The sequence below is a fragment of the Aquila chrysaetos genome, chromosome 12 (assembly GCF_900496995.4).
Source record: "Aquila chrysaetos chrysaetos chromosome 12, bAquChr1.4, whole genome shotgun sequence".
In the NCBI taxonomy this organism is placed as follows: domain Eukaryota; kingdom Metazoa; phylum Chordata; class Aves; order Accipitriformes; family Accipitridae; genus Aquila; species Aquila chrysaetos.
Genome location: NC_044015.1, coordinates 11,762,193 through 11,790,031, shown reverse-complemented (window position 1 = coordinate 11,790,031; position 27,839 = coordinate 11,762,193). Strand labels below are relative to the sequence as shown.

At 46.1% G+C, this 27,839-nt stretch overlaps 1 protein-coding gene across 1 annotated transcript in view; it reads right to left on the bottom strand.

Annotated features, from left to right (window-relative positions):
- Nucleotides 1-133: 133 nt before the first annotated feature.
- The window catches only part of LAMC1 (laminin subunit gamma 1), a 71,092-nt gene continuing 43,386 nt past the window's right edge, over nt 134-27,839 (bottom strand). The window contains exons 2-28 of the mRNA XM_030032797.1: nt 27,226-27,530; nt 25,131-25,261; nt 23,943-24,109; nt 22,552-22,740; nt 20,401-20,518; nt 20,203-20,301; nt 19,962-20,098; nt 18,966-19,088; nt 18,691-18,880; nt 18,314-18,426; nt 16,754-16,975; nt 16,471-16,659; nt 14,824-15,069; nt 14,327-14,480; nt 13,754-13,896; nt 12,850-13,028; nt 12,533-12,689; nt 10,135-10,340; nt 9,636-9,715; nt 7,942-8,079; nt 7,606-7,750; nt 5,682-5,831; nt 5,164-5,278; nt 4,592-4,791; nt 4,203-4,361; nt 3,565-3,664; nt 134-3,146 (exon numbers count right to left, since the gene is read on the bottom strand). Coding sequence (XP_029888657.1) covers nt 2,890-3,146; nt 3,565-3,664; nt 4,203-4,361; nt 4,592-4,791; nt 5,164-5,278; nt 5,682-5,831; nt 7,606-7,750; nt 7,942-8,079; nt 9,636-9,715; nt 10,135-10,340; nt 12,533-12,689; nt 12,850-13,028; nt 13,754-13,896; nt 14,327-14,480; nt 14,824-15,069; nt 16,471-16,659; nt 16,754-16,975; nt 18,314-18,426; nt 18,691-18,880; nt 18,966-19,088; nt 19,962-20,098; nt 20,203-20,301; nt 20,401-20,518; nt 22,552-22,740; nt 23,943-24,109; nt 25,131-25,261; nt 27,226-27,530 — 4,412 coding nt within the window. The 3' untranslated portion in view covers nt 134-2,889. The remainder of the gene's footprint in view (nt 3,147-3,564; nt 3,665-4,202; nt 4,362-4,591; nt 4,792-5,163; nt 5,279-5,681; nt 5,832-7,605; nt 7,751-7,941; nt 8,080-9,635; nt 9,716-10,134; nt 10,341-12,532; nt 12,690-12,849; nt 13,029-13,753; nt 13,897-14,326; nt 14,481-14,823; nt 15,070-16,470; nt 16,660-16,753; nt 16,976-18,313; nt 18,427-18,690; nt 18,881-18,965; nt 19,089-19,961; nt 20,099-20,202; nt 20,302-20,400; nt 20,519-22,551; nt 22,741-23,942; nt 24,110-25,130; nt 25,262-27,225; nt 27,531-27,839) is intronic.

Here is a 27,839-nt window from a genome sequence, read left to right as displayed (position 1 = left end):
GTCCAGGTCATCTGATTAATTAAGCAAGAGGTGAATCTTACAACTAAGACACATGCCCATCAACAGCTCTCCCCAGTGCCCTCCCCCCCCCCCCCCCCCGGCCCCAAGCAATACTCAAAAGAATGGCAAGGTATAAGGGGTTACAAATATTCAGACTTTATTATAAATAAGAAATACTGTTTTATACATAAAAACTGCAAGTGTTGCATTTTGTTCACCGCCCCAGACAGCAAGACCACAGATTAAGGCAAAAAGCTGGAGTGAAGGCACATACTGAGGGGGCCACAGTCAGGAATAAGGTCATGAAGGGACTGTCACTTGTTGCCCGTGACACCCGGCACTCCACCAGCAGCTGTTGCATCATCACATTACGTAAAGAAATAACTGGACTTATACAATGAATAATGGCTGTAATGCAGTAGTGATTAAGAGATTGCTTATAAAGATTTTTTTTATTTATTTAAAAATAAAATTCTGTTAAAAACAGCTTAAAAAAAAAAAAAGAAAGCAGGAAACCTTAGGCCTGAGGTCAGCCAGGGCATGCACGCATCTTCGCATCTGCTCTTCTCACAGCCTTGGCAGAGAGGTGACGTGGTTACAGTCAGCCATCTGACCAGAGCAGCCGGCCAAGACACTGACCTCAAAGTCCCACGCGCGTGGGCAAGCACAGGTAAGCTCTCCTCCAGGTATTAGGTATGTCTGCAGGCAGGGGGAAATCCCAAGCTGGTAAATTGTAAGAATCTCTAAGAGAAGGGGTACAAGAGCAATGTGGGGTTTGCTGGGTACACCCCCTGCCCAGCAGCGCAGTTCCCGAGGGTGCACCAAGCCTCCTGCCTTGCACAGTGGTATCAAGACATCCCCAAATCCAGCTCTCCGACTACCTCAACGCTGGGTCCGGTCTCCCAACAGCACTACAGCTCTTCACAGCCCAGCTGCAAAGCCACAGTCCCTGCTCTCCTCCTGGCACAATGTCCCCGGGAACAAGGGACACAGAACGGTATGCTGCGAGCACCATGCATCAGGGCTGGCTTTAGAAGGAGGGCTAGAAAGCATCCACCCAACAGGCAAAGTGGTCATTGCTGATGCCCATACGGGTGCTGAGGGTACAGAAGAGGGAAGAAAGCAGGAGCCCAGCTAGGAGAAATACCAAGCTCTAAGGGAATAATATGGAGAGAAGCGATATATGGTGCACGCACCTCGACAGCTATAAGGGAAAGCACATAGAGGAGACCAGGCTGTGCCACTCTGGAAATATGGCTGAGTATATTTACACACACACATGCACACGAGAGACTTCCTCACACTATAATCATGATTAAAAAAACGGAAAAAAAAAAATCACATTCACACAAAAAATATAAATTTGAAATAATTAATAGCACCAGTGTGTGTCAGATAATAATTTCTTCCCCGCTACGCAAACGTACGAAGTTGCATAGTGTTTAAGGATAGATATATACTGGATCTCAAGGAAAGGTAGGGGGAGGGAAGCCAGGCTGGAGGCAAGGAGGAAGCCGCAGAGGATGCTCTCCGTCTCAGAGGAGGGCTGAAGGAGGAGCGAGGGGCTCCCCACCGCTCCCACCCAGCACCAGTAAGCAGCTGGGAGGCACTACCTGGGGAAGAAGCCTGCTGGGGAGGTGGCAGTAGCGGTGTGAAATGCAGACCTGCCACCCAAGCCTGGCCTGAAGTCCCTGTGCTGCAGTGGCTTTACAGAGACCGGGAGATCAGTAGGCAAAAAGAAAAGAGGGCACTGGTAAATTCCAGCTCTTTCTGCCAGCTTAAAAACAGGCAACAGGCAAGAGCAATGCCAGGAGATACAAAAATGCCACTGTCCTCCTTCAGGAAAAAGATGGGGAGAAAGAACTTTTCATTTCCACTTGCATGCCTCCTTCCTTCCCCACCCAAAGACATTCAGCATGAAGGCCAGTACAGCTGTCAGAGCTCTCTGGATGGCAGCTCTCCTCTTCACGACTTTTCCTGCTTGAACAAACTAGTCTGTCAAACAGACATTCGCAGCCTAAAAAAACCAGATCCTCTGGCAATTCAGTAGCAACACCTACAGACGGGAACACAGCTCACAGCCTCCACACTCCCCAGCCTGGACTACCTAGCAGGTAGCTGCTTACAGACCGGACCCAAAACTTCTCCACAGACCAGGAGCGGGGCTGGCAAGACCTACCATGCCACCACTATCCCATCTTCCCAAAGAGCTCCTCTCAGAGGCTGCGTTTTTCTCAGAGCAATGCATCATCACAGAAAGCATTCAGAAAGAGGCTTCGGCCATTTTGTCAAAGACTACCAACGCTGTCAGATTGGCCACTAGTTAAGAAAAAAAAAAAAAAATTCACAGGGTTACAAGTTGGGAAGAAGGATCTGAATGAGTGCAGCTATACTGGCCATTACAGTAATACTTTGGTAGCCATCCCCTTCCTTCATAGGGACAGAGAGCTCTGGGACCAAGGATTTTACAGTCGAGGGGAAAAGAGAGGAGAGAAAGTAGGGTTAGTTTTGCCTTGCTGTATACAGCTCACATGGTTATTTCTGAACCACAGTATAAAGAGTCCAGAGCATCTCACATCCTTGCACTAATCAAAGGGAAACTGCGTCTGAGAAAGGGGCAAAGGCGGAGTGCTCAGGAAGACAATTTATATAAAAAAACCCTTTGATGCCCAAAGACGGATATTTAATTTGCTTCTCTTAAAAAAAAAAAAAAAAAAAAATCAAAAAAACAAAAAACACTTTCAACTTATCCTGATTTGAAAAGAAAACAGTGGCTGCGAGCAGTGAAGAGTTGGGGATTTGAAGAAGGTAATGTGTGTTAAGGCACTCCATAGCCAAACCACCGCTCCACCACTCACTGGGAGAATACCCCCCACCCCCAGCACACCATTAGGGTTTCTCAATGGACGGGGTGTTAAAACAGCCAGACGGCAAGGTCTTCTTGATGTCTTCCAGGTTGCTAATGTCCTTCAGGATCTCTTCAATGTCCCTGTTGTAGGCCTGTATCGCATCATCTTGCTTCCTGGCTTCTCTCTCAAGGAAAGACACTTTCTGGTCCAGGTCACTGTCTTTCATCTGGTCTTTGGCACTGTTCAGGGTACCCTCAATTTCATTCAGTTTGTTCAAGTCCACCGTCTCCAGTTGCCCTGAAAAGCCAGAAGCAAATAGTGAAGTCCACTAAAAAACCTTTGACGCTCTGTTTTTGAGTGCTTGCACAGCTGAGCCCATACTGAGACCTCCATTGGGCCATCTCTGTACTAGAAACAGTGTTCAAAATGGGACTAACCAAATGGGTTACACCTTTAGTACCTCAAAAACAGTCCTCAGCTTGCAGAAAAGCAGTACTGAACATTGCACAACGAGCATTGAGGCCACCCCAGGAAAGAAGAAAAAAAAAAAACAAAGGCCTTGCTGACAACATGTAAACCCCATTTCTAGAAGCCAACAGACCCATTTGATTCCTTGCACACCACCGGCAGGGAAGCCAGCACACCACACCAGTTGCCAGCACTGCCACATCAGGAAAACACTCAAAGGCACAGGGCACGTTAAGGACAGTCTTACCTAATTGATCCAGCAGGTCATTAATGACAGCAAGCAAGCTGTTCACAGAGTTCTTTGCTTTTCTTGCGTTGTCTTCTGCCTCCTGGGCAGCCTGTGAGGCCTGCAGGGTATAAAATAATGAGAGCACAAAAAAGGCTGTAGGGATTACAAAACTGCTGCCTCTCCTCTTCCCAGGTCTGCTCAAACAGTTAGTCACACCCATCCCTGGCTCCTCTCTCCAGGATAACACTCCTGCACTGAGATCTTTACCACAGTTCTGGCAAAGACTGACAACCTTCAAATAATCAGATTTCTGTTTATTTCAGGATGGGGATTCCTGATAACTGAGCAGTATTTTGCAGGAAAAGTCAGAACAGAGTCAATAGGGCTACAGTCAGGTTTCAGTTAAAATAAAAGGAAAGTGTTGCATTAAGAAAACTGGCTCTCAAATTCCAGCAGGGAACTGGTGCTAATGCCAGCAGAGAAGCTCCTTTGCTCATCTCATGTTTTCAATCCCACTTAAAACTTGTAAGAGACTGAACACTGTCTGGACCCAGTGCTATCTTTGCAAGAGGACAGCAAGAGAAAAGCTTGCATCGCCAGGACAGCAGGGAGAAGGCAGCTTCTTGCCACTGCTGCCACCTGCCAGCGTTACTTACCATGCCTGCCATCATCATATCCTGCTCAGCATCATCCTGCTTCCGCTTCAGCTCTTTTTCTGCATCCTGTAGTTGCTTCATCATGTCATCTACTTCTCTGGCCAGCCCCGTCACATCAGCAAAAGTCTTGTCAGCTTCGGCTCTGGTAGCAGCAGCACTCTACAGCCAACAAGGGGAACAGGATGGAAAAAGGTGGTGAAGGTGCAGAACTTCCTTAAATAGTTTTCATCAAAACGCACCAATTTCCTATCATGCCACATTTTGCATTCTCTAGCAGCAAATACAGCCAAAAGCACGTGGGGCTCACCAGAAAATACTGGAAGAAGAGTTTATGCAGTTACACACAAATATCTCGGTGGAGGGTGGCTTCAGAACTGCAGAGGACTCACCTTCTGAACAGAACCTGCGATTTTCTCAGCATCATCTGCTTTAGTCTTGGCTTCACGGGCATCAGCAGCAGCACTGCCAAGCGCCAGCTCTGCCTGGCGTGTCTTATTATTGGCTTCAGCAATAGTCTGGGTAATGGCAGGAATCTTTTTCAGTGCCTCCTCAGCTGCCGTCTTGTTATCATTCACCCGCTTATCAAAATCTAAGAAAGGGCAAAACAGATTCTTATCACTTGCTCCAGAAGAGCCTTGGGATGCTGCTTTGACCAAGCTACCCAGGCTTTGCCATCTTGACATTAGAGGGACAAAGAGCAAATTCAGGTGTGGGGGAATATATGCTTCAGCTCTCCCTATCACACGTCTTCTGATGCTAAATAAGGAACTTTAACAAAAAGAGATTTCTAGTCACTGAAAACGTTTCTATTTTTTTCTTTAAAGAAAAAAAAAAGCGCCAAAATAACCCACCCAACACCCAGGTACTGGCAATAGCATAGCCCGTTCAACTAAGATACCCTACTGCCAAGTGACTTGTCACACAGGAATTGAAGGATTCACTGCAAGTGCTTTTTCTTTACCTTTCAGGTTGCTGAGAATGGTATTAGCCTCCTGCAGTGTGCCATTGCCCTTCCGAGCAGCTTCTTCAGCCAGGGCTTTCGCTGCATCTGCTCGAGCCAAGAGCTGGTCTGCAGTCTAAGGAGATATGACGCGTATCTATTCTTACCTTTTGAAGGATGACATCTAGATGTATCAAAAAGCATTGCTCAGCCTGAAACACCAACACTATACGGAACAGCATTCATCCCTGAGCAGCAATGCTTCCTCTGAAACCACGTGAATTTAGGTACTTTTGGAATACTGTTCTGAACATGGTGAAGACACCACACCTGGGAAACATCCCCTATTCTCCCATAGAACCTCAATGCCATTGCTTTTACCAGCTTTTTGCATCTCCTTTCAGGAACCATTCTTCAGTATTCTTGTAAGTAACAAGCAGTGCTAAGACTGAATAAGACCAAGTCTTTCATATCTTGCCAATTACTTGTTTTCCTTGGTTTTTTCCAGGAAACAAAAGCCTGCACAAAACAGAACTGACCTGCTGCTCCGTCTTCCCTTTCTCCAAGAGGTTCTTTACTTCTAGCTCCTTTCCTTTCATGTCTTCTCTCAAGTCCTCATAATCTTTCAGCTTCCTGGCAATTAGCTGATCTAACTCCTCCGCTTCCTTCTTGATCTTATTTGCTTCATTCTGCAGGTGGAAATCAGAAACAAACGCAGACTCCTAAACATTAAAGAATTTCTGAACAGGTGGCAAAACACGGTATAGTTTCTAATGGTCAAACACACAGAAGCTATGACAGCTTCCCATCTCTTACAACTACAGTTGTAACTTTGCCTTCAAAGCTCTGAATACCATGAGGGTCAGTGCAATGAAAGACAGAGGCTGCGAACAGTTTCGTGTGCAAGAAAATCTACTGCACTACAGTGAGTACGGGTGTCCTGGTTTCGGCTGGGATAGAGTTAATTTTCTTTCTAGTAGCTGGTATAGTGTTATGTTTTGGATTTAGTATGAGAATAACGTTGATAACACACTGATGTTTTCAGCACAAACACTACTTAGCAACAACTAAGTCAAGAATTTTTTCAGCTTCTCATGCCCAGACAGCAAGAAGACTGGAGGGGCACAAGGAGTTGGGAGGGGACACAGCCAGGACAGCTGGCCCAAACTGGCCAAAGGGATATTCCATACCATGTGACATCATGCCTAGTATATAAACTGGGGGGAGTCGGCCAGGGTGGGAGGTGGATTGCTGCTTTGGCATCGGGCAGTGGGTGGTGAGCAATTACACTGTGCATCACTTGTCTTCTCCTGGGTTTTATTTCTCTGTTTTTGTTATATTCCTTTTCAATACAATTATTATTACATTTCATTATTACTATTGTTGTTATATTTTAGTTTAGTTTAAACTGTTTTTATCTCAACCCACGAGTTTTACTTTTTTTCCCGATTCTGCTCCGCATCTCACTGAGAGTGGGGAGAAGTGAGAGAGCAGCTGTGTGGTGCTTAGTTGCTGGCTGGGGTTAAACCATGACAGGAGAGGGAGCAGTTCTGCAGGCTTCAGAGGGAACTGAAATTTTTGCACTTCTCTGTCCAAGCCAAGATGTTTGGCAAACAACATTTCACTCGGGTTTCTGTCCTTCAGAGATTGGGGGAGGTGGCGGTTTACCTATGTAGTTTCCTGCATGCAAGTCTCCTGCATAAAAGCTGAAATGCACAAGTCTAGATTATGCCTAGATGGACAAAAATTCCACAGACTGTTCTTAGGCAGAGAAACATGAGCAGAGCACATACAAGGTATGTCAGCAACCTGCTATAATGCTTGTCCTCACTGATCTTTAGAAAATGCTGTGCATGTGTCCTGGTTTTGGCTGGGATAGAGTTGATTTTCCTTCTAGTAGCTGGTATAGTGTTATGTCTTAGATTTAGTATGAGAATGATGTTGATAGCAACAACTGAAAACATCCACGTGTTAAGCAGTGTTTAGTCTAAAGTCAAGGATTTTTCAGCTCCTCATGCCCAGCCAGCAAGAAGGCTGGAGGGGCACAAGAAGTTGGCAGGGGACACAGCCAGGGCAGCTGACCCAAACTGGCCAAAGGGATATTCCATACCATGTGACATCATGCCCAGTATATAAACTGGGGGCAGTTGGCTGGTGGGGTGATCGCTGCTCGGGAACTAACCGGACATCAGTCCGCGAGTGGCAAGCAATTGCATTGTGCATCACTTGTTTTGTATATTCCAATCCTTTTATTATTATTGTCATTTTATTGTTATTATTATCATTATTAGTTTCTTCCTTTCTGTTCTATTAAACTGTTCTTATCTCAACCCACAAGTTTTACCTTTTTCCTTCCAATTCTCTCCCCCATCCCACTGTGAGGGGGAAGCAAGTGACTGGCTGCGTGGTGCTTAGCTGCTGGCTGGGGTTAAACCACAACAGCATAATGCTTTCTGCACGTACCTCTAGCCCTGTGGAATCCACAGTAGGCAGACTGGTGAGATTAGCGTAGATCTGTAGGGCTTTGTTTCCAGCTTCCTCTGCCTCTGCAAGCACCCTGTTGGCTTGTTTCTCTAGGTCTTGAGAAATGTTCTTTGCTTGATTATACCTAAAAAACCCAAGGATCCAGTTACACTACAATTGTTTTTGTAGATCTGAACTTACTAAGAGGGTAGAGAGGCTAAGAAATTAAAGACAACTCCCATAAAACCCAAAGCATACAACACTACAGAAGGCATCTTAGTTTTAAGAACTGCTTTAAAGCCAGGAAATAATAAGAATTTTCTGTTACTGACTCACTTCTGGTTGAGCTCATCAATGTCATTTGCAGTTTGGTTTTCCCCAGACAAGGTCTTCAGCAGCAGTTGATATGCTTCTGTGGAAGTATCGTTTGCTGCCTTGGCTATATGAACAATCTCATCAGCTTCTTTTTTGTGTCTGGACAAGATGATAGAAGAAAGATAACACCATTAGAATTGTCAGCCAGTGGTTTCCATCCTTATATTGGGTTTGTGTGGCAAGGTTTTGGTAGCGGGGGGGGTTACAGGCGTGGCTTCTGTGAGAAGCTACTGGAAGCTTCCCCTATGTCCTACAGAGTCAATAACAGCCAGCTCTAAGATGGACCCGCCGCTGGCCAAGGCAGAGCCCATCAGTGATAGTGGTAGCACCTCTGTGATAACATATTTAAGAAGGAAAAAAAGTTGCAGGGCACACAGAAACCGCAGCCAGAGAGAGGAGTGAGAACATGTAAGAGAAACAACCCTGCGGACACCAAGGTCAGTGAAGAAGGAGGGGGAGGAGGTCCTCCAGGCGCCGGAGCAGAGATTCCCCTGCAGCCCATGGGGAAGACCATGGTGAGGCAGGTTGTCCCCCTGCAGCCCATGGAGATCCACAGTGGAGCAGATATCTACCTGCAGCCCATGGAAGACCCCACACTGGAGCAGGTGGGTGCCCGAAGGAGGCTGTGACCCCATAGGAAGCCCGCACTGGAGCAGGCTCCTGGCAGGACCTGCAGATCTGTGGAGAGAGGAGCCCATGGAGCAGGTTTTCTGGCAGGACTTGTGACCCTGTGGGGGACCCACGCTGGAGCAGTGTGCTCCTGAAGGACTGCACACCATGGAAGGGACTCATGCTGGAGCAGTTTGTGAAGAACTGCAGCCTGTGGGAAGGACCCACATTGGAGAAGTTTGTGGAGGACTGTCTCCCATGGGAGGGACCCCACGCTGGAGCAGGGGAAGAATGTGATGAGTCCTGCCCCTGAAGAGGATGAAGCGGCAGAGATAATGTGTGATGAACTGACTGTAAACCCCATTCCCTGTCCCCCTGCGCCGCTGGGGGGGGTAGGTAGAGAATCTGGGAGTGAAGCTGTGCCCAGGAAGAAGGGAGGGATGGAGGGAAGGTGTTTTGAGATTTGGTTTTATTTCTCATTACCCTACTCTGGTTGATTGGCAATAAATTGAGTTAATTTTCCCCAAGCTGAGTCTGTTTTGCCCGTGACTGTAATTTGTGAGTGATCTCTCCCTGTCCTTATCTCGACCCGCAAGCCCTTTGTTATATTTTCTCTCCCCTGTCCAGCTGAGGGAGGGAGTGATAGAATGGCTTTGGTGGGTACCTGGCATCCAGCCAGGGTCAACCCACCACAATCCTCAATGCCAAATTTTCTCTTACTTTTCCTTCCTTCACCCAGATTTGCATGTGGAAGATGCCAAAAAATTTGCAATGGAAGATGCTGTTTGAGACCATCTCTGCAACCCAGGCACCACTCCAGCAATGCCCACAAGAACAGCTGAAAGGCACCGCTATGGTTGTACATGTCCCTCCTTCACGTGTCTAGTGTTTGCCCTCAATGATACATAGGCATGCACCCAGTGATAGACTCTTACTCAGCAAAGGGCATGTGTTTCGTATCAAGCAAATGAAATTTTGCCTCCCCCTTGTAGGGAAGAGCACGGCCCTGATGTGGGCTGTGAGAAGCATGTCTTGCCACAGCCTACCTTTCAGCCAGCTTACGGGCCTCTTCTGCCAAGAGAGTCATGTTGTTAGGGTCCCTGCTTGACTCTGGAGGTGTAATGGACTGGAAAAAAAGAAAGAAAAAAATCTTAAAGCTCTTCTTTCATCTTTTATTCATCTTTGCTTTAAATATTTACTGTCATGATCTAAATGTCTGAGATGTGTCTAACCTACGTCTGATTTCTCTGTATTTTTTTCTTCAGCTCATGCAGTTTCCACCACTGATTATTCCTTAAAAACAAAAGTACTGGTATTTATTTAAGGGTTCTTACTTTGGTTTCTTTGAGCAGGGGCTAAGATACAATCTATGACAGACACTGGTGATCTTCCTTTATTTATTTCCCATGATCTTGGGTAGGGGAGAAGATATTTCCATAACAAATTTGCTATATGAGAGAGAACAAGCAAAGAAACACACCATAGGGCACAGAAAGGAAAGGCCCTCTCCGCTCCTAACCATGTGCGATCTTGCAGCACACTCACCACGTTGTCAGCTGCCATCTTCGCCTTCTCAAGCATATCAGAAGCTAAGCTGATCAGGTCCTCCGTGTCCTCCACCCGCAACCGGGCTTGCTCCGCCAGGTTCTCTGTCTCCCGCACTGTGCCCTGGATGTTCCTCAGCCTGTTGAGCTGACTCACTAGTGTGCTGTTGATGTCTTTGAGACGATCCATGAGGCCTTGATCTACATCTGAAAAACATGATATAAAAGACAGGCAGCAAAATTAATTACATCAGGAAGAGAAGCTGGAGCAGCAGCTTACCACTGCAAGCAACAGGTTGGTAGGTTAATCCCCTATTGAAAGGGGACCAGCAAAGCTGTTTCATAAGTCAGTCAGCTTGAGATCAAAGCCATCATCAGAATACACACCAAATATGAGAAATGAAAAGTCATTAACTACTGATAAGACAATCCTGCTGGGTGTTGGAACTGACTCTGATGGTGGATTTTGTGTTCAGGATCATGTTTCACCTCTATCATTGACTTAAGAAAGACAACAGAGCTGCTCCTCAAGAGGTATGAAACATCTGCTTTGTGAATTCTCTGACAAAAGCTGACAGGATAGAGCCTTGGTTCTCCAATGTGGAGGACTTGAGCCCCACAAACTTCCCAAAATTTCTGGACCACCAGGTAACTCCCCGCAACAGCATCTTAATAATAGAGCCATAAAAGCATAGATATGTATCTCATGACCAGGGACAATTACTTTTGAAAAGGCAAGAGCGTTATTAAGAGATGAAGTAGAAGCAGAAGCCTGCAGGCTTCCAAAATTAAGATTTTTCCCAAATACGTTGCCTTGACCTTGCAGCAAATTTTAAGTATTGAACATGAACATTTGACACATTTCAAAAACATACTACAAACTACGCATCAAGTAGAAAAACACAAATAAGTGCTACAGGTGTGCACAGATTTTTGCAAGGGTAGTTATTTTTGCATTTAACTTGCTTCTTCATTAGGGAAGAGCAACAAAGCTGGTAAAGGGTCTAGAGCACAAGTCTTAGGAGGAGCAGCTGAGGGAACTGGGGTTGTTTAGCCTGGAGAAAAGGAGGCTCAGGGGAGACCTTACTACAACTACCTGAAAGGAGGCTGTAGCAAGATGGGTGTCCATCTCTTCTCCCAAGTAGCAAGCAACAGGACAAGAGGAAACGGCCTCAAGTTGTGCCACGGCAAGTTTAGGTTGGATATTAGGAAAAATTTCTTCACCCAAAGGTTTGTCAAGCATTGGAACAGGCTGCCCAGGGAAGTGGTTGAGTCACCATCCCTGGAGATATTTAAAAGACATGTAGATGTGGCACTTAGGGACATGGTTTAGTGGTGGACTTGGCAGTGTTAGGTTTACGGTTGGACTTGATGATCTTAAGGGTCTTTTCCAACTTGAATGATTCTATGGTTCTAAGAGGTAGAAAGAAAGATGAAAAATACCACCACAAAACCCAATCCATTCCCTCACCTTTCTCCAAACCCCAGCCTCCTACCCCCCTATGTGGGACTATTACCTAGGCATGGATGGCAAGTAAGCAGCGTAACGCTACCTTAGCTAAAACTGAGAAGAGCTTCAGCGATCATTCCCACTGGCAGGAATCTTTCCAAGCAAACGCAATCATTAGATGCGCGTCAGCTTTTTCCCAGCTTCACGCAGAAGGGGACAGATTTTTCCAAAGTGGGCTAAAATCACTGAACCAACTCCCAGGGGAACATCTTTTACTGCAAAGTCAATAGTCTTCTTCAAGTTGCTCTTCTCCAAAACACACATCAGCTTATACATTAAAAAGACCCTAAGGACAAACCACTGCCACATTGCTTAACGTCCTGCTCACAGACATCCTATGGCAGAGGCCACAGTACAAGAATCAATCTGAAGCAGACTTTAACAGGAAAAATAGCTACAAGTCTCCACAACAGCACTTTTCAGAACATTATACGCTTTATGGCAGCATAATTAAGCCTGCCAGCAGGATTTTGAAGCCTTCATTCTGATCACTGATGATATCCCAACAAGAACTGCTTTATCCCAAGATGTCTGAGCAAATTTATAAGCATAATAAGTATGTTGGAAAGCCTTCTGCTTGTTTAACAAGTAAAAACCTCCTTTGCATGTGGAGAAGAGGGTAACACATAAAACACTTGCATTTGTACAGAGCTAGAGGCAGATCTTTACTTTGCGTGTACAACAGTGACCACTAGGAGAACAGCAGGGATAAAAGCACAGCCACCGTTGTTTTGATAACAACATACACTGTCTCAGTGCTATCTGAAATAGCTGTCTGTCCTAACGCACAGCATAGGCTTGAAATAAAACACGCTGTGTCCAAAGAGAACAGGAACATCAAGCAAAGAGCTCATTTCACGTTGGTCCATCTCTGATCAGGTCAATTCACCTTTGCTGTTTTGTGCTTCCTGGAGCAACTCCATAATATCTCTTTCTGCCTGCTTCAACCTCTCTTCAAAGGCTTGATCAGTTACAGTTTCTTCTCCTGTACCAAGATTTGCTATAAGATTTTCCAGCTCCTGCAACCTCTCTCGTTGCTCCGCCACCTACGTGAGAGGGACAGAGCACAGCTATGAGACACAGCAAAGCACCTTGCACCTCTCTGCTTTCAACAATCATCAGCCAGCCACAGGCATAAAAGCTGCTGCACAAGCGGGCATGTGCCACTGTCTCCAGTGGTACCAACAGTGGCGTTTGTGGCCTTACCTTATCTTTCACTAATCTGTAACAGGCCGGACACTCTTGGCAGCCTGGCCACGAACGGTTGTAGAAATAGTTCTCCTCACACTGGTCGCAGCGGCTCCCCACAAAGCCTTCCTTGCACTCACAGCGGCCGTTCTCCTGGCACTGCAGGGAGTGAGAACCCTCAGGATCACAGTCACAGGCTGCGGGGAAGTTACACCTCAGTCAGACTGGAGAAGAGGCAGAAATACCCTAAAACCCACGAGGTGAGAGCATACCCTCAAATACCCTAAAATGTCTGCAAGGGCACAAACCCACAGCTGGAGCCCCGCTCCCAATCGGGGCACTTATACCCAGCACAGGGCACTCTGTCTAGCTGGATGCAACATTCATTGCATGTATTCACAGTGTTGCAATTACCTCTCCCACAAAGCTTTACAATTTTTTACCCCATTTCGTTGTAACCAACTGCAGTTAATTTTTCTGCTCTTCACAGGCAGGGATATCAAGGAGGAAAGTTTGAATCATCCTGTTTTTCAACCATGTTTACAAGATCTGTTACTTCTCAAGACAGAATCTGTATATTCAGGCCATTTGCAGAGTAGTTGTGCAGAGAGATTTAACATTAGGAAACAGGACTGTTGCAGGACAAGATTCAGAGAATGTATTTACACCTAAGAGAAGTGGGTATCTAAAATGCTGGAGTTCTTCCTACCCCCAATTAAAAAAAATAATAAAAGAAAAAGGGGATAAGCAATTGTACAGAGACCAAATTTCACCATGCAGGGTGTGGACATAAGAGTGCCAACTTCTGCTGCGATGAAGAGCGAGGTGAGAAAGTACCTTCCCAGAGACAGGAGAAAAGCAAAGGCAAGGCTGGCTGTGCAACATCCTTCCCATCTGCCTCGCTCCAGCCTCTCAGACTTACGTTTACAGCCTTCGGAGCCAAAGCCAAAGTGGTTGACCTCGCATCTGTCACAATGCTGGCCGGCAACACCAGGCTGGCACTCGCACTGCCCAGTTCGGATGTCGCATTGGCCATTGGTGGAGCCCAGCGCGTGGCAGTTGCACCTGGGAGAGGCAGCCACACATCAGGCAGTGACACAGAAGGGAGGCACAGGTGAAGCACATCTCTGAAGGAGCCCTAATGAGCACAGCTCAATGTTTCCATTTGCCAAAAGTCACCTTCCTTGCTGGGCAGATGCAGGAGGCAAGGCACTGTGCCTTTGAACTGTGCAAGGTCACTTGATGCCTGCACTAAAAAAGGAACCCACGAGCCCCTGCTACCAACAATCACACAGTCATGTGGCACTTTTCTATTTAAAACTATTTATAAAGCTATTTAAGTCAGGCTTTTTGTACAGCCTTCATAGCTGCTCCTCCCCACCCATAGGGGCATGGAGGCAAACCAGTTACTTGTGACAAACATCACATTCCTGCACAAGGTAAGCACAGACGCCCCAAAACCAGGCTCTTTGCCCCAAGCGAAGGCAAATATCACCTCTCACAGCCACGTCCGCTCTGGAGGTTGAAGAAGCCAGGCTCACAGGCACTGCAGTCCCTCCCAGTGACGTGAGACAGGCACTCACACTGCCCGGTCACTTGATTGCAACTCGTCTGCTGATTCACAGTGCCGTAGGGATTGCAGTGACAAGCTGCAAAAATAAAAGGGATGGAGAAATATGCAGAAAGTTAGAGGTCCCTTGTTGTGTTGGTACCCTGCTAGCCTGTCCTAGATCAAAACTAGATCAAATGGGCCTAGATCAAAAACACATGGCAACCCAGCCCCCACGTCACACAATGCTTTTGCTTCAATGGCAGTAAGCACCCACAAACACAAGCATTTTAGCAAGGTAGAACCACCAAACCAGGATAAAGTCACACATTGCTGCTGACAGACACGAACAACAGCCTGACACTGTGTCCTAACAACACATCACGAAACAGCAGCTCTTGGGGACAAACCCATTTTTAAATGCAAGAGGAACAGGCTCGCACCTTTGCACTTGTCAGCAGGATCGGGGGCCAGGGGGTTCCCAAAGAAGCCATCTTTGCAGCGGTCGCAGTAGAAGCCAGCGGTGTTGTAGATGCACTTGAGGCACTCGCCTGTCTGGCGGTCGCAGTTCCCCACGGCATTGGGATCGATGTTGTCGTTGCACTGGCAGAGGCGACAAGGCCTCACAGCACCGTTTTCGCCCAGTGGGTCTCCAAAATAGGCATCATCACACAGCTCGCACCTCTTGCCTGGGATGCGACAGAAACACACATGCTGCAGCAGAAAGCCCTTTGCTGCCATCTCACCCGGATCCTCTTTGCAGTCCCTTCTGAAAAGTAAGCTCTCCAGCTTCCTCCCTTTTTATCCTTCTGTTGGGGCCAGAAAGGTGCATGAAACCATGCACAAATCCCTTTCCCATCTCTAAATTTAAGCCGCTTTTTCACTGGAACTTTGCATTATGAATTACTTCAGCTCCTCCTTTCCCTCCTATTCCTTTAAGCCAAACCTATTGCTTGTAATTTGTTGTTAATTTAAGAGTCCAAGCAGGTAGAGCTCCGTGGGGCATCACTGCTCCAGGAAGCCCCACTGCCAATGAGATCTGGCAAGCCTCCACAGGCAGCCACTGAAGCATCCAGTTCCCAGCTCCCTACGATAACTGCAGATTTGACCCCACCAGCCAGCTATAAGCTTCATTTCTTAGGCAGTTCTTGCACACGCAAACCCTCTTTTCCCCTCACCTTTTCCCTCACATCCCAAGAAGGTGGTGGGAGACAGGAGGAACTCTTCTGCGATCATATAGCTACAAGTAAAGATGAGCTTGTACTGACCTGAGCTGCCGGGAACCTGGACTCCTAGGCTCCACTTTGGTTCAGGAAGCAATGGCCCCCATGGGAACCCCCAAAAGCTGCCTCTGTGCTTGGCCAGGGGCTTTTCTAAGCATTTCAAGCATTTACAGGTATTCTGGACTTTGGACTCTACCATGCTAAGCATAAGATCAGTAGAACGTTATGGAGGCTGCCATCCTAAGGCTTCCTTGCTGTTTGCAGGCTGAACAAAAGGCTCTGCTTAACAACTCGGGTACATGCTCAGACTTCATGGTTTTCACTAAGAAAAAAAAAAGATCTGTACCCATTCACATATTTCTCTTTAGAACTGCTGAGCATAAATTTGGTCTTGTATTTTTTGGGCAGTGTTTGTGAGTCACTGCAGCCTTCCTGCTTTTCCTAGGGAAGGCAGTGGCCCTCCCCTCCAAGCATCCCACAGTGCCTCTCCAGCTGGCAAACTGCATCTTCTAATTTTATTTCAGTCTGACCCGCCTTCCTGGCTCTTTTAAATCTATCCTATTTTCTGCCCAACACCACGCAATTAACAGAGCTCTATTAGAAGCTAGCACGGCGCACCTATGTAGCACAGAAATGTTCAGACTAAGCCTGCTTCCCCTTTGTTTTTGAGACAGGCACAAAGAACATGGGTAGCTCTGAGCCTCACACAGGACAGAAAACAGGGCTGAGGAACAGAGAAGGATTTGAATGAGAAGACAGCAGCTTTCAGTGCTGCTCACTGTGGGTCAGAGCCCCAGAACTGACAGGAGACACATTTCCACAGGCACATGGGGTGTAGAAATAAAGACTTTTCGTGTAGGAACGCACCTGTAGTGCCAGCCTGGCAGCTGGTGCACACAACCTCCTTTGTGCGGGGCACGATGGCACAGCTCGAGCTGCCTGGGCATGGGCAGGGCTGGCAGTCTGAGGCTGTGCCTGCTGTCGCATCTCCATAATAGCCATCGCTGCACTTCTCACAGTGGGACCCTGCTGTGTTATCCCTGCAATTGCACGCACCTGGAATAGAGAGGGACATTGGTTTTGCTTCATCATCCAGCCCAGAAAGAACCACCCCCCTCTCGCTGCTCCCTGTTTTATCAGCCCTTCTTACCCGTCTCTGGCTCGCACGTCTCGCTGTGCCCATTGCAAGCACAAGGCACGCAGGGGCTGTAGGGCCCGAGGCTTGGTGTCTCTCGACGGTACCCAGAGGAGCAGCGCTCACAAAACTGCCCCTCATATCCCACCGGACAGGAGCAGCTCTCCACCCAGGCCACAGGCACACCGGGTCCAGGACGAGCACTTGTGATGGTAACATCATCCAGGTGGCCAGCACCTAGAAAGCACCAAGAGGGGTAACGCTTTGTAACCACAAAGGCTCTCATCACCACTTCACCAAACACACATCTGAATGGCACAAGAGACCAACAGGTGGATGCTCACAGTAAGGTAAATCAAGAAGCAAAATCCTCCAGGAAGGTTTAGACAGATCAGAAAAGATGCAATATAGCTCACGAAGGGCATGCGCAGGGCAGAAAAGTTGAGAATAACAATACAGAGGAGGATGCTGAAAACAGCATGTGAGCAAGTACAGTCAGTTAAAATAAGTTATATTTTGCATGCATATGGTTTCCAATTCCAAATCAAATACCAAAACCAATTCCTGTCTTTCTAAGGAGGACAGACCATCTCTCCGGCAATTTTAATACGCCGTCTCTAACATGGCATCTGCAAACCATGCCTTGGGGCAAACTCTTCAGCTATTCCTCTCACACCATTCCTTCATCTGGCATTTGAGCACTCCCCCCTCTCCTCCCTGCCCCTTCCCTGGAGCAGAACAGAGCCCAGGCACAACATAGCTGTTTTTTAACTTATAGCAGTGCATTTGTACCACCACAAAAGCTCCAGAGCACCAAGCAGAGCCTCAGCTCCCACATATTAGCAGCAGCTACAGCACTCAGGGGACGGCTTGCTCCACACCTTTCCTCCCCCTCCATTTCACAACCCTAGATTCCTCTTTATGAGCTACCTCTACTAAAACACATGCACCTTTCCCACCCTCCCCAAATACAAATTCATCCTTGGCATCTTTCTGCAAAAATTCTTCTTCACACAACAATACCCAAGGATGCAGATATTTTCGCTCCTAATTCATGCCTGATTTTTCTAAATCCTCATTATGAGGCACTTTCCCTCAAGTTCAGCACAGGCAGTGCTTTCAAGACCTCGTCCTTCCCATTTGTCATGCCAAGGCAAGACCAGGAAACATGGGGGATGTAGCCATTCCCAGTGTAGCAGAAACCAAGGCCAAATGTTGTGAACTCCCTACATCTCTCCTACTATGTCCTTCAGGACTCTGTGCTATGTATTTCTACCAATTTGGAAGACACTGGCTATGCAACACAGCAAAACACCCACATTTAGAAGCAAAAAATCATCAGGTGATGGGTGCTCAGCTTCCAGACTCTCAAAGGCAGCACCTTTCTTCCCCATGTCCTCTTCCGGAGGCCTGGGAGAGGCTGTTACACAGGAAGGCCAGGTGAAAAGCAATTAGCACAGGATTTGCAAAATAACTGCCACAGCTATTTATGATCTGGCCCTACAATAAAACAACCCAAACACTAGACGAATGAGTCTGCCCCTCTCTTCTGCAATGTCCTGCTCAGCAACTTACTTCTCTCACTATATGTCCCACGGATCTTAATGGAAGTCAAGTTGTGGAGAAGCTTCTGGAAGTCAAATGCCGTAAGAGCAGGCCTCCACGGGTAGTCTGTAGCCTCGTGTAGCCTATGGAGAAGAGCATCATCAGCAAAGCTTTCAGATGCTAACAGCTGTGCCCTTTTAAAGCACCCTTTCTAACAGTGGTATGCTATTGCAACATAATTCATATACGCTTATGCAATGCTGCTAGACAGCGAGCTTCAAATTAACCTGATAAGACCACTCTTCTGAGCTAAAATTAATGCTGTTTGCTTTCTCAAAAACTCAGAGGCCAGGGGCACCACAGGCTAGGTCCCAGCTGCTCCCACCACACCTGGAGAGTCCTCTCACCTGAAGGTGTAGATCAGTGCGTTCTCACTGGGGTAAGGGTTGCCCTGGGCAATGAGCGGCACTGACACTCTCAGCCCAGCCCCTTCCAGCACCAGGTCCTCTGCAGAGAGGCGCGTGTCCCGTCTGTCCACGCGAAAGGAGAAGGTCAGGTTTTGCCCGTAACTCAAAACCTGGTTGCCCAAGAACTTGCCTGAAAGGGGAAGAAATCCTTAGTTAGGGGACAGAACAGAAAGGGCACAAGCAGCACAGAAAGCCTCACTTTTCGAATGACCTACGTGGTGCAACAAAATACATGGGGAAGTAGCTGTCCGAGATAACAGAAATATCCTGGGTCTCCGCACTCCACTGGAGTAAGACTTCCGAGCCATCGCGCTGCTCAGCACGCCACTCGTCCTCTCCTGAAAAAAAAATGAAACATGCAAGCATTAACACCCTTCGAAGACGTAGCTTTGCACACACTTCTCATGTCATACTGCACACTGCTCGTATATAACTCATCTACAGTCTGTACACTGGCACTAACAGACTTCAGAAAATAGCTGTGCAGAAGAACATAGATAGCAAACATCATCTTTCCCACTTATGCCCTTAACTCGAGTGCTGACTTGAACCCTCTGAACTTCGAACCCTGTGACAACGACTTGTTCAAAATCTTCTTTTCCAAAGAGCTTAAGCAGGGATGGGAAAACCTGCAGTCCCCTACGACTTGAGAGTTTCAGCCTTTGTACGAACTGTTCTCCAGTGGAATTTTAATTAAAAAGATGTTCTTTTCAGACTACGCAGCATGAAAACATGCATACACAGGAAACTGGCTGTATGAAAAAAGATTTTTCCTGAGCTTACAGACCCATCGGAAACACAACCATGTTTTATTCAGAGCCATGTAAACCCCAAACCTAAAATTATTGTAACCCTCTCAGTCAGAAACTCCTGATTTGGTTCTAAAACTGAGAAAATGCCCCCTTGCCAGCACCTCTCAAGCTATAAAAAGTTTGTATTTGCAATTCCTACTTGCACCTGCATATTGTACATTAGCACTGGGTGCCTGAAGTCCCAGCTGTGAATTCATTCCTCCCTAGCTGAACAAACGAGCTGCAGACATGGAAGTTCCCAGTAACTTCAGAAGTAACTCAACACTTCCAAAAGAGGGATCCCAGACCTGCCTGCCCAAGATTTGCAGTCTTGCAGAGAGAGGAAGGAGCAGGTTTTTTAATCACTTCTGACTTGAGTCTACAGCGCAGCCCAAGATACAAAGGAAGGCTCAATTTTACCAAACTGGAAGCTGGAGGTGATACTATAGATACTGTAGCCGATGGCGTTGGTGCAAACTGAAGAGTGTCCAAAACAGAAGCAGGGGGTACAGCCCCTTGGATTGGAGGAATCCAGATGGAAAAATCCAGGTTTGCATCTGAAGATGTGAAGGAAAGAGAATTCATTTCCCTGATGCTTACCCCTGGCCATCACTCGAATGTTTCTCATTCTTGAAACAAAGCCACAGGAAGAGAAACTCACCTCTCACAGTGGAAGCCTTCAACATTGTCTTTGCATGTACACCGTCCTGTCTCAACGTTGCATTCCCCTGTGCTGCCAGCCAGATTGCAAGAACAGGGCCTGAAAGAGTCAGGAGAGAGGATAACTCATCAAGAGCCAACACAAAAAGCTTTAAAAAGGAGCCTAGTTTTTCTTTTAGAGAGCAGCAGTCCCCCTTACCTGCACCCAGCTTCAGAGAGGGAGTGGAAACCTGGCTGGCACCGGTCGCACTTATCACCCATCACGCCGGGTTTACAGCTGCACTGGCCGTAGCTGTCGCACTGTGTGCTGAGGGAGCCTGCAGGGAGAGCAGGGACAGGCACCTCAGCAGACCCACCCAGCTCTATTAGCGTGCAATTTTTTTCAACTCTACAAAATGGGCAAGAAACATGGGAAAAGAAAGTGGGAAGCATAGCTTCAAGCTGACAAGTGACAGCTTACCTAAAGACTGCCTCTAGTTCACAGGGATTTTCCCCCAGCAGCTCTAGAGAGATGAATCGTTATCTAGTCTTCCAAACTATATTCAGCTTTTAAGTATTCCTACCAACCAACCTTTTAATATATAAGTTGCATCCTTATTAGTGTTTCATCCTCAATGTTACCTTGGCACGCCTCTTTAATTCCATGCCTGTTTTATCCTGCAACACACCATTTCCGAGATTTTATTCCCTGAATCCCTTGTGTTCTCCCTAATCACCATCTCCCCTTTGCCAGGGGATATCCTGACCTCTCCCTTTCACGCTATGATTTCCTTTCCTCCCTTGATTCCCAAGTTGGATTTAAAGACTAAACCATCTACTCAGAGTGAGGCTGCATGTGCTACTATTAACCCTAACAAACTCTTCAGCAAAACTCTAATTTTTGGAAGGACACCTTCCTCAGTAATGCTCTGTTAAAGCAAACATGCACAAAAAGCAGCAACAGGTTTCTTTAATCCACAGTGGACAAAATGCTTTCTTCCAAGCACCAGTGTAGCTAGCAGCCTAGGAGCTGTCAGCACTGTAACAGTTAACTACCAGGAAAAAAGTATTTTAATATACAGAAATAGTTGCTTCTTTCCACTTCAATCCACACCAGAAGATTATAGCAAAGTGAAGAGTTACAAGATGATTAGGCTGGACAGAAGAACTCACAAAACCTTTACCATATACAGCCAAAGTGCAAACCCCCTTTGCAGCGCCACTTATAATTACTTAGGAAAAAACAGTACTTGGACAAAAAATAGCAATCTAAACCTATCCAGGGGCTTCAAATACACCCTGGGTGCCAGTGTGCCACAGGACACAAGCCAATAGCTGTTATAAAGCCCTTTGAAATTTGTCCTTAAAGACCCAAGAAGTCACCTCCCTGCTGCTTCTTGACCATCTCAGCTGACACCAACTCTCACCCCTCTTAAAATAAGGTCCGACCCGAGGACCTGGGAGAGCAGATGGAGGAAGAAAGAGGCCTTTCTTGGTCAAAAATTTCACAACTGTACAACTCTCTGACCAAATTAGACAGGAGACATACCCTGGCAGACCTCTCGCTGGCTGACTTTTAGGGCGTGCTGCAAGCAATTACTTATTCCAGCTACTCTATTTTGGAACCTCACATCATATCTTAATATCTGTTACCCTTTTGTCTCCTTCCCCGTATTTGCTGTGAGCTGGTGTAGTTATGGCATCACACCATACAGGTCAAGTGGTTCCCTTGACGACAAAAGATTTGTTCTCCTGCCAGAATTTTTTCCGTTTTGTTTTGGGGGTTTTGTTTGTTTTTTAAAGGAGTTTAACTACATATTCTGAGTTTACTTTGTTTTTTCTCACCCCCACCCCCCCTTTTGTGTCTAAGGTTTCACTAGTTTGTATTTATAGTGCTTGGATACTCAGGAGAAACTGATGCAGCTAAAGTTTACTACAATTCTTCAATATGAACAACTTCCAGAAATATCCGCTCACATCATCTTGTTTATTAAGAATTTAAATGAGCTCTTTAGTACTGGGAGTGTCCAGGGTAACACATATGCAGTGGAAAAAAAAAAAAAAAAAAAACAAAACACCACAACCAAAAAACCAAAATAAAAAAAATCTATTTCAGAACACATTTGAAGGAGTAAATGCTTCAGAGGTGAACCATCTGCTCCTGCCACCCCAACCCCAATTAGATCCAAGGATAATTTAAACCAAAATACAACCCAATAAACATTTCCTACATGGGGAAAAAAAGCAACAAAAACAGACAAAAAAACCCCTCTTTTTACCCTGTAGTTTGCAATTAGCTGCATAATCAAGAGAAGACCTAGCTTTTGTGCATGGAAGTTTGCAGGCAGAAATGTTTTCTGCCACTACTTACCAACTGGGTTGCAGCTGCAGGGCAGACATCCCTCCTCACTCCCCAGGCGATAGAAGCTGTCTCTGCACCTTTCGCAGTGGGCACCGTTGGTGTTATCTGAGCAGCCCGTGCAGTGGCCCCCATGGCCCGTTGAGCGGTATAACTCAGGGTCAAAGTAGCATTCCTGTGACCTCCCGTTGCAGTCGCAAGCTGCAAAGACAAGGGTACCATCAGCAAACAGCACATGCGGCTATCCGACCCTGACAGTCACAAAACCTGCTATGCAAAGCTTAATATTAAGTTGTAGGGGAGCTGGAGTAGGAGCCTTTAACCATCCCGAGACCCAAGCACAGATCCCCTAAGGCATTTATACATCAAAGAGAAGAAAAAGAAGAAAGCGTATTTTTGTGGTGGTTGAACATGGGGAGGGGGAAGCAAGGCTGTAGCGACAAAACAGGCTCATTGAGACCATTCTCATCTACATCCAGAAGAAAACCAGCATTTTCTACCCCACTCCCTTCCACATGGGGCTGCCATTTGCAGCTGAAATGCCGCCCTCCCACACAGCAACACCTATCTCCATCATGCAAACAAGCACAAGAAGAGAACAACAAGGCTGACTCCATGCTGTAAGGAGAGCTTCCCCCCTGGATTACAAATCTCCTGTCTAGGGAGCAGAAGACCTGGCTTTGACTGGCCTGTCAAGGGAAGCCACAGGTCTTGACCAGACAGCTGGGACTGATCAACACACACAGAGGTCAGACAGGAAGAAAGCTTTTCTGTCTGATAAAGCTTCCCCTATAAAGTAAACTACCAGGAGCTGTGGTCTGCAACACAAAACCAAGCAAAAATAAATTGGCATTCAGTCACAGAGATCCACATTTGCAGTCCAGAACTGTTGCAACAGCCTTGAAATTGGATGAAATAGTTGACAAGTAACTGTAAAAACCAATAAACCAAATACAAGAGGAAGTCAGTGGATGCTAAATGAGGCGCTTTTTCAAGGTCAATTATACTCCAGCACACTAAATAGTTTTTTCTACGGGTTCCATAAAGTACAAGCCTGTACATTTTTGCAACATGTCTCTTTTCTAAAGGTTGCTCCCATCCTTCTCCAGAAAGGAGATGACCCTTTCTGGGGATCTACCAGAAAGCTCCTACAAGATAGGAGTAGAGTAGAAGGAACAGCAGTCCCACCAAATCTCTGCTGAAAAACACCAGCACTGGCTAACTGCAACCGAGACAACTTAAAACCATGTGAAATCTCTGCTGAAAAGCACTAGAACTGTGCTTAACACTGGCCAACTACAACTGAAACAACTTAAAACCATGCAGGGCCAGCTTCTGGATGCCAACAGAGGCAGGAGACCCAACCCCTCAGAGATTTTCCCCTCAAGCATGGCCACACGTACGCAAGCATTCATTGGCACTCTCTGCTGTAGCTCTCCTCCATGGACGGTCATTGAAGAAAGGAAGACACTTTTCACAGTCAACCCCAAAGGTGTTGTGTTTGCAATTGCAGACCAGCTTCCCCAGCTCGTTCTTCATACACTCACTTGCGTGCCCATTACATTTGCATCTGGTTAACAAGAGACAAGGAACAAGTATTTAAACTCCAGCAATCCAGGTCACTCACAGAGCCATCCCGAAAACAAATGACCTTTGAAGGTCCCTTCCAATCCAAACCATTCTACAAAACAAATAGGTGTAGCATGCTCAAGGTAGGCATTTAGAAATGCAAGAATGTCAGCCAACTCCTTTGCAGTCTGTCACTAAAACAGAATAAGCTGAGTAGGAGAAGCAAAGATTTTGTTGGCTTTAGGTCAGTACATTCTCCATAGCTTCTCTCATAAGAGTCCAGGAAAAGGCATGCATGCTGACCGTGTGCTTGTATCAGTAAGAAATTAAATAGCACAAAGGTGACTAATACAGAAGCCCAGGGACCTCCACAGACTGGTGGTGCAGCCAATGCAAATTCCCAGGTTGTCAAATCCCAGTCTCAGGACTGCTCTCTGCAAACAGTCCAAAACACTGCACTGGTCTCAGTTCTGTTTATGAAAATATTTTATCATCAACAACCTAAGATTTAAGCATTTGCAATACACTCTGGCAAAAGGAACAAACAACCACAGTATAGTACAATGTTTCAGATCTCCATAGGAGATAGCTCCGTGTGAAGCAGAGACATTGAGATTTTCTACTTACTGTTATTCTAGGCTAGAGATACAGGCAGAGAACAACTAATGACATGTTAAAAACCACACAAAGCACAGGGTAGAAAAAAGTTGGGGTTTCTTCTTTTGTTTTACATTTTTGTCACTCTTTTCACCCTCCACTCTCACAAATCACTTAACATTTGATCTAATCACGAAAAAAAAATAAAAAATTGAATCTCTGCCTGCCCTGAAATTATAGCCACAAGAGATTATATACAGTATTTGCAAGCTTCATAAGATTCATTCTACTGCATTTTTGGTTTAGGACAGTCAATAAAGACCAGAGCCTAATGGTACCATGTGAGTATAATCAAAATCTTTAAAGCACTCTAGTAATCCTGACCAAAAGCTTTTAATAAGTACAGAGGTTTATTGTCTACTCACCTACCACCCACAGCAAAATCAGAAATTGCATAGTAATAAGACTTGAGAACTTTTGGGTCATTGAAAACTTCATCTCCAAATGTGTTCAGACGATTGAGGGTCACTCTAATATCTGTAGCCGTCACCCATTCCTAGAGCAGACAGAAATCCCATCAGATTAAACACCAAACAGCCCCCTTAAGCACATACCAGTGCTGTGCCATTAGCAGTTGTATTCACAATGTATTCACAAAGTCATTCATCAATCAGCAAGTTCCTTCCTCATCATTTTCCCCTCTGCACCTCAGAAGCTTATATGTCCCTGCCCAAGAGGCATTACACCACATCCTCTTGGTTTGTATGTGTTTTCCAGACCCTGCTCCTCTCTGGGTACCCTTTCCAATGGCTCTTCGCATCTTGACTGCTCTCAGCTGAGAAGCAGTGGGTAACATCACAAGCAAAAAGCACAGTGCCCACAATTATGCAAGCTTGCCAATTGTACTTATCTATCTGACCACAGTTTTCCTGCAAAGCTTTACAGCATGAACAGGAAAAGGTTTAGGGTACACTTCTCCGCAGACATACACTGCCAGATGAAAAGACACAGACAGATGAATGAGGCTGGGGGAGGCTGAGGAAAGAAAACAGACAGGCAGATCTGACTTACAACACAAGAGCTTTTCATAATATTTACACAGCATCTTCACCACAGTACCCTACCCTCCTCTGGCAAGAGCCAGCAAATGTAGCCTGTCCCCAGATTTCACACCACCTTCAGCCAGTGACTGTCATTAGTACCTCCTCGTTTTTACTACAGCTTTTGCAATGCCATTTTCCTTCAGACACCATAAAAAAGAACATGAGAAAAACATCCCTGTATGTACAACCATACTGCAGCTGCGTCACTGCTTAGCCAGTACAAGATGATTTACCAAATTACAAACACTGGCATAAACACATGGAAGTGCTGAGCACAAAATACATGTTTACTTCAGTTCTGAAAAGCAATGCCAGAGGTTTGTACATATTTTAGGGAACTGGCGGTCAGGTCTCTCTTCCTTACAAAAAGAATTTTATCAGAAAATTATACACCATATCCCTAACTTGAAATTAAACCCTGTTTTCTGCCAGGGCTAGCTACACCAACAAGGTGGCCAAACTGGTTCTTTTCCATTTCAGGAGTTGTTCTCTCTTTTCCATTAATCTTTATTTTTGTTTGCAGACATGAGCCCCACCAGATTCTGCTATTCTGCTCTTCTGCCCGCTGGCTGGCAATCAGAGACAGGTGAGCCCCGAGCCTGTTGGGTGCTCATGTCTCAGTCTGCTCCTGCTACTCTAAAAGGAAAGGGAGAAAGTGGCGATCACAGCTCCGAAATGAAGGAGATGAGCCCTGATGGGGCAAACCCCACAGCTTTAGCTCCTTGTTGCAATATAAGCTGGAGAAGTCATCAAGCAGAATACAGAAAGTTGCAAGTAAATCGGATGAACCGGTGCTCCTAGTATGCTCCTGACTGCTGCTCAACCAGCACTGTGAATGCTAACAACAAAAAAATCCCGACCAAACCCCCTCACCAAGCCACTTGTAAGAGAAAACAAATACTGTGGATAAAATCAAGCTGCCCCGCCCCAATACACATGTATGAGAACAGATTAGGGCTTCCAGTAAGCCTTTATTTGTTTGGAAGAATCTCACATTTCTTAAATTTTTGTGCTCAAAATATACATGCAGATGCCCCAAATATTCATTTGACTTAGGCTTTACCTTCCTCTGTCCTTATATCTGGAACAACAGCAAAATGCCCACAGCTGCTTTTGAAGCAGGCAGAGATTTACATCCAGCCTCTAAAGACTTCCATGATGCCTAATGACAAATCATCCTTAGTACCACCAATTTTGCTTTTTGTACCATAAACTTACTAACAATAGAGTCAAGAGTTCAACTCTTACTTCAAAAGAGTCTTTTTGGATTGTCCATCCCAACTTACCTGTGCAAGCGCCTTTCAGTGTGAATAAGGGCTGTAGTGCAGCCCACAGTCAGCACAAAGCCACAATCCACAATGACTAAACAGAAAGACACAACTCAGACCACCTGATTGACTTAGTCCTCCTCACATACCTGTAGCACAGGGCTGTTGTCAAAGTTATAGGCACTGGGACGTCCCTCCAGTGTTGAGAATGCCACGTTGCCCCCAGTCAGAGGGGAGATGTCACTGAACTCATCCGTGCAGAGCGCCTGCTGCTCATCCTCTCCAGTCCGAATAAAGCCGCGATTGACTTTGTGATATGTGCTCTCACAGGAGCCACTGTAATACTGGTAGGGCACCCATGGGCCATCTTCCCTGGTGCGTTTGTAGATCGCAAAGCTCTCCGGCCGACTGGTGTGAAACTTCAGACGCACATATGTGATGTCAAAGGCCTTTCCTGCAGGTGACAGAAGACAGATATGAGAAAGACTCAAACAAAACAAAGAATGGAAAGAGCTGTGCTGCAATTTTCTTTTTGGAAGAAACATCTCATCTAGTACTACCCAGCAGTATGAGCACTGTCCAGTAGCACCAGAAGTATCCCTTCCATTCCTACGCACTGCATCTCGCGACAAAGACAAGGCGAAGGAACCAAAGGCAGAAGTCGAGGGCAGGCTGAGTAGACAAATAAACAGACCTACACACTTCTGTGCAACCAAACACACATGTCAAGCTGCAATTATCTTCTGCAGACATCACCAACAAC